This window comes from Clupea harengus, chromosome 20 (genome assembly GCF_900700415.2).
Source record: "Clupea harengus chromosome 20, Ch_v2.0.2, whole genome shotgun sequence".
In the NCBI taxonomy this organism is placed as follows: Eukaryota; Metazoa; Chordata; class Actinopteri; order Clupeiformes; family Clupeidae; genus Clupea; species Clupea harengus.
The window spans coordinates 18,548,286-18,560,785 of record NC_045171.1 but is presented as its reverse complement, the minus strand read 5'-3'; the positions used below and the strand labels follow the sequence as shown (position 1 = coordinate 18,560,785).

The window sequence follows — 12,500 nt, the reverse complement described above, 5'->3', positions numbered from 1 at the left end:
TATTCACGTGCCCCATTCATTCCCATTTCCTCTATCCCATTAACCAAAAACACACTTCCTCCACCTCACAGGTAGGTGTCACTCTCCCCTCACTTCGGGATGCATTCACAGTCAGGCATCCCAGGCATATGTTTTGATGCTAATCCCTTGCAGAGGGGAACTGAGGAAGAGCTCTCCATCTTCCCCGGCACTTTATCCCCACCGTGGTGTTTGTGAGCGCCCCGGGTCATCATGCGAGCGTGTCTGTTTATATTTTGGGTTTATTTTTACCCCTGCGCTGTGATATTTCAAGCCTGGCCCCCTGTGATGAGCAGCATAAACACTGAACAATGAGTCCCACATTGACATCTAAGGGTTGTCATCTGTTTATGCAAATTACATAATCGTTATGTAATCTTTTTTTCTATGAATGAATTTCCAGATTATTTCCGGACATGTTTGTGTGTGTGTGTGTGTGTGTGTGCGAGAGTGAGTGTGTGTGTGAGAGAGAGAGAGAGAGAGAGAGAGAGTGAGTGTGCATGCGTGTGTGTATGTTGTTGTTGTTGTTTTCTCTCCACCAAATGAGCAGCGCTCAATTTTCCACCCCTTTCCCTGAACAAGCGCACACCATCATGACAAAACGCAGCCAACTGGAGAGGCCTGGGGACACGTTTGTCATTCCTTGGAGCACTGCCGGTCTTGAGAAAGTTATGGGCAGAGCCTTGACATCATGTGCACAAATGTACCCAGGACCTACATAAAGGTCAAAGCAGCACGTTTTTAGCAGAAGCTTTTAGCCAAAGCGAACTGTCAACCACTTACAAGGTGGTGATGTTAACCTCTGAACCACCGCCAGATATATGGATTATCAGGTAAGGCTACAAGAGCATATCTAACAAGCCTTTTTTCACTCATACACTCATACATATACTCGTACTCATGCCTCTGCCTTTTGCAGCTACATCTACATGGTACCTGCATCAGGTGGACTTTAAGCTAAGCGCTTGCAATTCAATTTGAATTTGCTGCTTTGTGAGTTGTAATTTAGCATCTTGTAAAGTCACCCTTCGATTAAAGCGACCAGAGGTAACTGTAGGCAAGTTTATCACTGCAACAGTGCGAGAGCTCAGGCTCCAGCATTAGTCAGAGGATATCACTGCTGTCAGAGAACACTCCAAAAACCCTGGCCTAGCGTTTGACAGTGTCTCCAGCAAAGGTCAAGTCTTAAGGTGAGACTGTATCTTGCTTAGAAATAATAAAAAAATGTTCTAGCTGAAGCCCATGACTGGTCATCTCTGTTCAATTGCTCACCAGCTATGTGTGAAGAAGCTGACAGAACAGCGAAGGTATTTTGAGCACGTTGTTGCCAAGGTTCTGACCCCACTGCTTTGAGTCCATCACTTTGTTCACGCCATATAGACTCTCCCTTATACAAGCCTACATAGGCTACATCTACCCTTCTCATTAAAATCATCAGAACTTAAGGGGGTTCACCAGAGGCTATGCGAACGTGTGGGTTGTGCTTATCAGTTAGTGAAAAGGGTAGTTGGGCGTAATTTGTTTGAGCATGGTGATGGATCATGACGTCACCACAGCATTAATAATGCAAGTCTATAAACGCCACAATACCACACACATAAAGCAGATGTAGTCTGTAATCGGTACTCTTCTACGGCTTTGAGAAGCACATGAGGATTTTGCCCTAATCCACAGGCTCGGGACAATTCAAGCTATTGAGGCAAGTTATTCAATGTATTCACATAAGGAGACATTTTAAGCATTGAGAAGTGGGGTCAGTCCCAGGGCATGTTCTCCACTTCAGCTCTGATTGGTGCAGTGCATGGCTAATGAATAATACGACCAATCAGAGAACACAATTACACTTACAATTGTCATTTTGCATATTCTGAATGCACTTGCATATACTGTTGTGTTATTTGTCGTACTGCTATTGTCAAATTACTTCAGCAAAGATTGCAATTCATTGGACAAGTGGCACTTCCCTGGCCACCTGAGTTGGCTGTAATCTGCCAGTTTGGATAAAAACATGTATCAAAGTTTATTTTAGGTTACCTCTCTCTTGGCTTGGATATGTAAACTTCTAATTTAGTCCTTTTAATTCCCACTTGCTGTTCTAGGCTAATCTTAGATCAGTGGTTATGGTTAGAGCAGGACACATCATCTCACCTTGTTCATAGTGACGGCCGTCTGGACGCGGGATGATACAGCGTCCACTCGTGCGCTCATTCGGAGGAAGTTGATGGACTGGTTCTTCTGCCGAATGGCGTTCTCTGCATGGATCCGAGCCACTTCCATGTTGCCCTTTGCGATGGCCTAATGGGAGGGGACAAGAAGGGAGGCGAAACTGTGAGAAGAAGCACTCGTGAAATCATCACAAGCTCTCTCAAACAGAAGTGTTATGGAGTCACACAACTGTATTGAAAGAGAGCTTGGTTACAGATGAGAGGCAATTACAGGTTGACTGAAGTCAGTGTTGCAATAAGTGTCATGTATGTATATCAGTTAGTGTAACTCATAAAGGGTCCTAATCTCTATAGATAGCATAACATTTATATTTTCATAATCGATGGGAAATGCAGAAGTTCATTGCACAGATACAAACATGGCACACACGTCTCACCTTCTTTACTTTGGCTTTCTCCGTTTTCTCCTCTTTGTCACATTTCTTAGACGAACGCTGGAGCTCTTTGGCAGCAAACTTGAGGTTGAAGAGATGCTCTGCGTTTTGAGTCAAGGCATTGTTTCACCATTGTTGATCATCACAATCTCAAATTTCACACTGCTCTCAAAACAGCGGGTGAAATCAGCTGTGCACAGTAAGTAAAGACACATAAAAATTTGTGCAACCCAGCCTAGGCATCCAACGAGAGACACTTGAGGACAGAACAGGCATAATGTCAGACAGTTCCAATGAAATTCACTGTTGGATCACCCCTTCCTATGGAACTGAATCACCTTAAAAAGCCTCCTGTGTACTCACACAGAAGCACAGCATCCACTGCTACCTGGTTGTGTATCTGTGATCACATGGATAAATACAGTGAGAAATGGCATGGTTGCATTATCTGTGCAAATGAGACAGGATGGCCTGCAGTATGGCAGTTTATCATTCGCTACCTCTATGTTTAATACAATTTCTTTATGCATAAAATGACAGATCGGCGCCACGTAAAGTGCCCCTCTCAATGCATTCCTCTCACCAATACACCATCATTTATCAAACCAGCTCCGTATAACTGCTAAGATGACTGCTCATGTTGGCAAGAGCTGATTCTTGGACTTGTCGTTTCGAATTAGTATTTTGGCTTAAATCCTGGGGTTAAGAAAAGCAGCAACCACTTTCTCTGGGCTGCCAACGTTACCTTATAAGATCTTAAGCTAATAGGAAGCTCATAACGAACTGCAAATGTTAACAAACGAGTTGGGCACTTAAGTTACATTTACTGGTTGAACCAAGAAGGCTAGCAACTTGCAGTTCTATGTGCTAAGTCATTCGGCTTTCTGGAGTATCGTACGATTGCACAGGTCATACAAGCCAATTTTAACAGCACCTTAGCCAACGTGTTGTTTATGGCCAAGGTCTTCTGACTAGCTAATACTGTTATCTTACCGTTAGCTTTGCTGCTGCCTAACAGTTAGCTATCAGAGCTAATTTTAAATTAGCTGCCAAACAATAGCTACCGTTAGTCACTCTCTTCCACCATAGTTACAATTCACCAAAGGATACTTTCCATGGCCGACATAATGAAAGTTTTCACTCCAACTGATAGACGAGATATGTATGTATTCAGTTCACGTCGACAAGATATTAAGTTACTTTCAACTGCTTGGATAGCTCCCGTTATATTTTTGTTTTGGTTCTTCGCTGACAGCAGTAACAGCCCTTTCCGGTTACGTCGTAGCTACGACACACATGACACCGCAGTCACGCACGAAAGCGTGCTCCCTTGACGTCACGGGCAGTCGGGAGCTCATTTCAGCTCATGCACGAATCAAAGATTTTTATAATAGACCTCGTTCCCGGTCGGTTGTGGTACAAGTCTAGTGACGTCATTTTTTATTTTTGGAAACGAGTAAATTGACCTTTCATCTCGCTCGCACATTTACTTTCACCATCCATAGTTCTTATCGGAATACTGGTGCGTGGCTATGTTTAGAAATGTGTATGATGATCCTGACAACCAGCTAACGTATAGTTTCCCTTTTTAGCCTATTTGGGCAACATTCCAACAGAATAGATAACAAATGTAACAACCCCTTGGAGCGCCAAAACAAATTATCATATGAGCTTGCTTTTCGTTTACGCCTTAAAATAATCGACTAACATCTGTTTGCCAGTCCATCTGTTTACCTTTTCAGTTTAACTGACATTCTACGTATGGGTTAAACTATTTTACTGTACATATTGCAAAACGCATCAAGATATTCTTAGTCACATTATTAACGCTTCGGTTGCCTAGCCCTAGCGTCTGCTTCCATTTTAGGAAAGACGAGCCTAAATGCTGTTGTTACATGTGTCCAGCGGTGCACAATGTGCGCGGACCCGAGTGGGCGGATCGATGAGGAGTGCCCAGAGCTCGTCTGGACCCTCACTGCGGAGAGCCAACATTGACGTGGGCAGTGTTGAGGGAGGGGGTTGATTGATGACAGAGTTTGCGTCTCTACATCACGGGAGAAGAGAGGAATGAGTCACACCGACTGCCTGATACAATATTCAGTGTGGTCACACTGCTGCAGCGCGCGTGTGTGTGTGGCATCCACCCAAAGCCTTCCATTTGACTGCCAAACCCCAGCTTTCACACAATACTCTGTCTTTATTGGTCACATTGTCAGCCCCCCTCACTCCTCCGTTTGTTTCCCCATACTTTACTGCAAATGTGTTTATATTTATGACTAGAGGGGAGGTCAGCATTTTCAAGACATCTTCTAAAGTAGACTTATAGATGTTAATAAATATGGGTGACAAATGCTCCGGCAGAGGAAGTAGCTCAAACAAATGTTGACACGTTTGTGCTACTGTTTGAGACATTGAATGTGATTGTAGTATAACCTACAATTCCCAGGATGCAAGAATATGTATGTTGTTCAAGCGCCCCGTGTGTGTGTGTGTGTGTGTGTGTGTGTGTGTGTGTGTTTGGGGTGACAGATCACTGGTCATTTTGAATTCAGGCATAAACCTTCTGTATTAGTTTCAGTCTGTCCACAGGGATGCGGTTTGTTATTGTGCTTCTCGTCCTCAAGCCGTGTGAAGAGGCACTGCGGGGTCCTCCAGACACCCAGCAGTCAGTAATATATCTCCATAATATCTATGAGCGAGAGCCACATTAAAATCTCCCTCTTCCCCGCTTTATGGATGAGGCTCGGGATACACTAGAAGCTATTTTACCACAACTCTATTTCAAATGTAGCAGGAGAGGGCGTCAATGTGATTTGGAGACATTACTTTTCCATAAAACACTAGCTTCATTTCAAGGAATCAAAATCAGAAGTGATGACCATTTACCCACTGTGTTTTTTATATTTTTCAACAAAATAATTGTTTTTGTCTGTTCTCAGCAGATGTCTGTACAAGTTGATGTCTCGTTGTGCATGATTCCAAACAATTTTCGTTTGGCACACGAACCAAAAAAGGAAAAGGCTTGCCAATTCATGTACTCACACTTGACACCTGTTAACTCTCCCTCCCCGGCTCTTTGATATGGTATTGTTGTGACTGCACTGTGTGGACTACCTTAAAAGTGTGACGCCAGGTTGTCATGGAAACTGCTTTACGCTACAGGGTCTGAGGAAGAAAACAGAGTTTCGTTTCAGAACCACGCACAGCCTGGACAGCGACCGCACAACGAGCACAGCTCCAAAAGCGAATGAGACCTGACAGAAGGACCCACTGACCCAAACGCTGGACGGATATTACGTGCTGGAGATCGACACTGAGTGCAACTACGTGTCGCTTTCAGCGAAGTCTTTTTGGTGAGTAGTGGAATTTCAGTGTTTCTGATCATGAGCATATAGTTATGAGAGTTCTGGCAAGGTTCAGTTTAAATCGTGAACTGATCTGATCCTCGTGACGAATAGCTTCGGCGCTAGGTTTAGACTCCGATTTATCACACATCCTCTTTATTTGTGTAACACATAGGCTACTCGCTTTTAAGAACAATTTATTCTTGCCATGCAAAGTTTTGTTAGAATCAGTGCATATCAAACAATGCGCTGCATATGAAACATTGAGTCAACCACTGTCGAGCACAGAACAACTAAGTCTTATCGGTCTTGTCGCTTCCTTGCATGTTGACTGGTGATGTTTGATTCTGGATGATGCACCAACTGCGCCAAACTCATTTTAGTCAATAGGGAATCAATAGACGAAATACATTAAAGCTTAATAAATGTGCTCTTCAAATATGGGGTTAATGTTTTGGACATACGTTTGTAGGAGTCCGATCATATGAGAATAGTCTTCATTACATGTCCAAGTGAGAGGAACCTATTACTCAAACATCAGATAGTTGTGCGACAGGTCTTGCTATGAGTTTAAGCTTTCACGCGCGCGTTCTGCGTGCGTGACAAATGGAAGACGCAACATATTGCCACGTCTTTATTTTGCAAGTGTGCATTCGAGCGGACCCTTCAGCTGGGTGCACTTGTTCCACTGATGTTTATCGAAGCTTCCTCTCTCACTACATTGAACTCAAGGAGCGGTCACGATTGTGTAAACAAATATCTGAGACAAAATCATTTTAAGTTCGCGGGAGTGAAAGTTGATTTTCACACGTCAACTGCATTTTTTTCCTAAGCAGAACTCCGGAATGGGTGGAATTTAGATGGCTTTTTCTTCAGGATCTTTCCTCTGCGTCAGAATGGTTTGCGAGGGGAGATTCGGTATCAGGTGGAGAAGCGCATCTGGGTGCAGTTTTTCCAGCTATGACTCACACTGGCTTGTTTGAGGTGGAGTGAGGGAGTGAGAGAGGGGCGGGGGAGGCAAGGGGTATTGAAGGAAAACAAAATCCTGCACCATTGCCACAATACCATAATTGCCCATTGTCATTTAGGCTACCTCTTAAAAGCTATTGTAGTTAGAATAGCGCCTTTGTGAGACCCTGATTTTATAGTTCGGCGCGATGACTGAATCCCATGCAAAGTTAGTGGAATGGTTGTGTTTGTCATCGCTCCATATGACTGCATACTCAAGTCATTAATTACGTCACGGCTGCTCTGCTTGATTTCGTGTTTCGCTTCTATAGCTTCGCCTGGAGGGACGAGCGGAAGCATGGTTCATTCACTGGCATGAAAAAAACAACAACTCCCATTGACTTAATTATTGAGTGGCAAAGCAGATTACTCCGTGATTCAGTGTAAACTGCTAGAAAGTACGTCTTCAAATCCCTATGTTACGCCGCTTTCGTAAGAAGTAAACACAGCTAATGCCAGCCTTATCTATGATAACACATGCATGCAAACAACCAACGAACATGACTTGTTTGCACAAAGACAGGGAATGTTAACGTTAAACATTTGTGGAACACAAAGGACGCAGATCAAATCCAACATAGAACACAGAGTGAAAGGTTTTTAAAGGCTAAAGGCTGTAAGGCAATTGTACGTAGACCCAGAAATATAAATTGCTAGCCAAATAAGTAACAGACAAAATAGTTGTCAGTGAGTAAGTAAGCAAGTAACAAAGTCATTTTTATTTATAAAGAAAGAAAGTGTAATAGGATTTTGCATTATTTTTTTTAGCTGGCTTAATTGAAAACTGGCATATATTGTTTTTCTAGTAAAGTTTGTACTTCAAACATGACACCAAATGGTGAATGCTTTTCAAATTAACATGCCACCAAATATATTGATTTCCCCTCTTTCATTAATGCATAGAGTTGCAGCGCACAAACCCACACCTTCACACACTGACCTGCGTCTGCAATCCCGGACACCTAATCACCCAGGCATTCTCTGAAACATTAGACACAAATTCTAATTAAGTCAGTTACACCTCACAGAGCACACATCCAATGTATTTTTTTCTTTTCTGACAAGTCAACGCTGATATGCTCTGCCAAGCAACTGTCTATTTAGGTTCAGTGACATTGACTCTGGTCACAGGGTAAGAAGTGTACACTGCCAATCACCACAGGGGCTTCAATGAGGAGAGCTGATGTCAGTTCAGAAATCAGAGACATCTAAACTCCTGATACCAGCTCTCTAGAACCTTGATGACACTAATAAATCCAGCAAATACCACCCCACCTCATAAACAATTACAGTCCTGGGCATATAAATGGTATACAATGGTGAGAAAACCTTGGTTTAAAAAGGTGCCAGTGTTTTGTGATGATTCATTCTCTCCACATGTCTTATATATGGGTATGCAAATGATTCAGTTCTGTGGTGGTGCTCCGAAGACCATCTCTGGCGGACCTTCAGTGAGAAGTGTGACTTTGCCATGTAAATCCCACAACCACAGGCTACAGAAGTGTCAGTGTTTCTGTTATCACGCGTGTTTGCCTCCCGTCACTCCCATTCAAGAGGATGCCATTTTTAATATGCAGGAAAACACACACAAACACAGACACGAACCTTTGATTCATCATAATGTCAGAAATCCTTACCATTCACGGCCATTCGTGAGGCATTTAGGCAGATGATATTATTGTCATGGTTACTGTTGAGGTTGTAGAGGACATAATTTCTTTTGAAGCTCAGTATGTGAAATGAGTTATCAATATGGTAGGTGGGAGACGGTGAAGAGTCACCAATGTATCTGTGTTCCTCACATACTCATCCCTCAAGACTTCTACATATATTCTTATTTTTTTTTTAAATTAATGCTTTTCTCGTGGTTAATGCATTCCTGTGGCTCTGACTCACTGAATGTAACCCTATTTTCTGTGGTGGAAAAGACAATCAATAGACACTGTCTGGAAAAGACAGTCTGATTTAATATTCCTGCACTCGTTACTTATGCCAGGGTGTAAGAATTCATTCAAGGCATTATGGGTAGTCATCTTTCATACTCCTGTTCCTCGTTTCGCCCGTCATTTGTCTCCAGCGAAAATTCGCTTTTAATTCACTTCGCTGAGTGACTTAAACAATGAAGAAGCGCTCGGTGAGCTCGACTTGAAAGAACACTGGGCTGGCTCAGCTCGTCCGCCTGCTCACAGGAGCCATGGACGCCCAAACCAAAGACCGTTTAGTCACTTTTTTTTTTTTGGTCCACAGAATGAGTCATCTTCAGAACATACTTAGCAAAAAAGGAGGGGTAGCCTTGTCTCTCCCTCCCACTCAAAAATGATAAATAGATAGAGAAAGAAAGAAAGACAAAAAGAGAGTTTCACAAACAGTGTTTTCACGAACATGAAGATGTGGTTGAGTGAAATGTAAGAGAATCTCTCAGTGTGAGATTTCTCCTCCTTGTCAGTCTGGACACATTAGCATTTCATAAATTGCTGTCAACAGGACTGGAAATTGGGCAGCAGAAATGCTTAGAGCATATGTCCACAATTTATGTTTGGATTTGAATTAGTTTCAGAACCATCTGCACTCACAAACACAACAGGATGCTTGGGCTTATCAGTGGCAGTCAGTGGGCACACATCACATTTCTCCAGAAATAAATACTTTAATTAGGAATCCATAGCAATAAGCTAAAATGACATCATCGTTAAAGCACACAATGGCGAGAATTCAATGCTTGTCCAGCTCATTAAACTTTTATCATGCTCTCACGAGACGAGAGCCTTTGAAGGGCCACAAAAATAGGCTAACACCTTTTATAAACTCAGCCCTTTGTGGATGCTTACGCGCATTCAGTAAAGGTTGTTTACTTCACAGAAAAAAAAATGTAAAGGCCATAATTGTTGTTGATCCATATCTATCATCAATACATTTTTCTGTTGAAAATGAAGATAATAGAATGGGAGTCAATGGGGGCCGAAGGAGAGCAGGTAGGTAGTTTCGGGCAGAAAAAAAGACTGAGACAGGAGACTAACAGGATGCTGCCTTTGCTCTGCCAGTGAAAGAGATTGGCTTTGGCTTTGTTTGAACAGTGTCAGTGTCTTCTGCTCTTAAGAGCTTCGTAGCAACAGGCGCTCTAAGCCCCCATAAAACTTGCACTGGGGGAGAGGAGGGCCCGTGGCTGTGTGACTGTGTATCAGGCACCGAGGTAGTAGCTTTCTAACTGTCTCCCTCTCTCTCTCCCTTTCTCTCTTTCACACAACCACCATCTCTGTCTCATTTGGTTTCACTCTTTACCCTTCTTTCCCTCTCTTACCACCTTTCTCAGTCTATTTCTTTGCCTTCTCTTCTTCCACCATCATTGCTCTCCTTCTTGTCTCTCTTCTTCTTTGCCACATCCTCCCACATTCATAATACCCCTCCACCTATTCTCATTTCTCTCTCTCCGTTTCTCTCACCTGTTCCTCGGCGACCCAACCGCCTTTTTCTTACCCCCTCAATACACCTTGCAGAGACACCATGACAGACCCAAAGAGTGACCAGCGTCGGTTCCACAACCTCACCCAGGAACAGGTGGAGACACTGGACCAGGTGAGCAGGATGTTTGCCTCTCAAAGGAAGGACAATTAACATAATTATATAAATGTGTTTATTTTTTCTCTCTGCTTAGTGCGATAGCTCTAAAAATCAAAATCCAACTTGCTAGGTTTAGCCATGAGCATTCTGTTTTGACTCTCTTTGCCCTCTCCTTGTCTCTCTCTATTATCTTTGGTGTTTGTTTTCATTATACTGAGAATAAATAACATGGAGGTGTCATCCCAGAAAAGACATGTGAACATATGCAGATATTACATATTTGAACTCTTCTAAAAAACTTTACACAGCTGCTTGATTATGTATATTTGTTTTTGTTTTACAACTCAGGTACTGACTGAGGTCATCCCTATCCATGGACGTGGCAACTTCCCCACACTGGAGGTCAGACCGAAAGACATCATCCACGTGGTGCGTGACAAGCTGGTCGCCAAGGAGATCAAGGTGCGCGATGTGCGCCTCAATGGCTCGACGGCCAGCCACGTGCTGGTGAAGGAGAACGGCACCAGCTACAAGGACCTGGACATCATCTTCGGCGTGGAGCTGCCGAAGCAGGAGGACTTCCAGATCATCAAGGAGGTGGTGCTCAGCTGCCTGCTGGACTTCCTGCCACAGGGCGTCAACAAGGACAAGATCACGGCCCTGACCATGAAGGAGGCGTACGTGCAGAAGATGGTGAAAGTTTTCACGGAGCACGACCGCTGGAGCCTCATCTCGCTGTCCAACAACAGCGGCAAGAATGTGGAGCTCAAGTTCGTCAACTCTCTGCGCCGCCAGTTTGAGTTCAGCGTTGACTCCTTCCAGATCATTCTCGACCGCATGCTAGAGTCCTACCTGGAGGCTGAGCAGAGGCAGGTCGCCGAGGCACAGAGGGTGGTCGCCGCCCCCACCGCCCCCCACCGCCCCCACCACACCCCCCGCCCCCCCTGCCCCCCCTGCCCGGCCCACAACCTTGCCCTCCCAGAGTGAAGCCCCGCCAGCTCAAACACCCCCCACTGAGGCCGAGGTACCCTCACCAGCCAGCAGGGACACGGACGTGAACCCACAGCCTCAACAAGAAATGGACACAGCAGCCACAGAGGCAGAGCCGGAGGTGCTGGAGAAGGGGCTGAGTGACAGTGCCAGTCTCTCAGAGAGTCAACCCATGCAGGAGGACAGAGCCCCAAGCCCGCGCCTCAGGCGCACACAGAATCGCTTGAGGCTACTCACGAGGAGGAGAAGGAGGACACTCAGCCACAGCACCAGTGCCAGCTCGAGACAGCGAGCTCAGAGGAGCAGCCCGGGTCCAGTCAAACTGAGCCAGTCCCCCTGGAGGAGACTCGAGGGGAACTCGCAGACAACAAACAGAGCCCTAACACACAAGACAGGGTAGAGATAGCCGCCACTGAGAAAGACACAGATAAGACTAGCAGGGCAGCCTCACAGGAGGAGGAGGAGGAGGAGGAGGAGAAGTGGAAGGAGGAAGAGGCTCCTGTGTTGCCTGCAGATATAAATGCAGAGACTGGCAATCACACAGAGATACTGTCAGGGACAGAGGCTGTGGATGCTGCTGAAGACCTGGTTCCCAAGTCAGACGTTACGTGCGAGCCGATGGAAGTAGCAGAGGAGGAGAGTGAGAAGATGAAAGCTGTCGATGACATGCACGTGCCCTCTCTGGCATCCCCGCTGTCCGCGCCGTCCCCCTGTCCCTTCCTCACGCAGGCAACGCCGGACTCGTACCTCGAGTACCCCCTGCCGCCCCCTGCCAAAAAGAACACCAGGAGCTCCCAGATGGTTGTTCTGAAGCACTCGTCGCCCAAGCCGCCCCGGAAGATGTCCAAAAAAGTCGCAAGCGCGCCACAGACGCCAGGCTTGAGCGAACCACCACTACAACCTCCCGCCGTCCCGTGTAAGCTGTTGCTTCCGCCCAAAATAGACCCTACAGAGTGCATCCCTATGCAAGAAGTGGAGTCAGC

The 12,500-nt window shown here is 45.0% G+C and overlaps 2 protein-coding genes across 2 annotated transcripts in view; one reads left to right on the top strand and one right to left on the bottom strand.

Annotated features, from left to right (window-relative positions):
• The window catches only part of LOC105906307 (charged multivesicular body protein 1b-1), an 8,166-nt gene extending 4,248 nt beyond the window's left edge, over positions 1–3,918 (bottom strand). The window contains exons 1-3 of the mRNA XM_012834429.3: positions 3,728–3,918; positions 2,621–2,718; positions 2,167–2,313 (exon numbers count right to left, since the gene is read on the bottom strand). Of these exons, the coding sequence (XP_012689883.1) occupies positions 2,167–2,313; positions 2,621–2,718; positions 3,728–3,743 (261 nt within the window). The 5' untranslated portion in view covers positions 3,744–3,918. The remainder of the gene's footprint in view (positions 1–2,166; positions 2,314–2,620; positions 2,719–3,727) is intronic.
• A 1,761-nt stretch (positions 3,919–5,679) lies between these two features.
• Positions 5,680–12,500, top strand: part of tent5d (terminal nucleotidyltransferase 5D) — an 8,810-nt gene continuing 1,989 nt past the window's right edge. The window contains exons 1-4 of the mRNA XM_031557892.2: positions 5,680–5,970; positions 10,464–10,542; positions 10,876–11,421; position 11,913. Coding sequence (XP_031413752.1) covers positions 10,471–10,542; positions 10,876–11,421; position 11,913 — 619 coding nt within the window. The 5' untranslated portion in view covers positions 5,680–5,970; positions 10,464–10,470. The remainder of the gene's footprint in view (positions 5,971–10,463; positions 10,543–10,875; positions 11,422–11,912; positions 11,914–12,500) is intronic.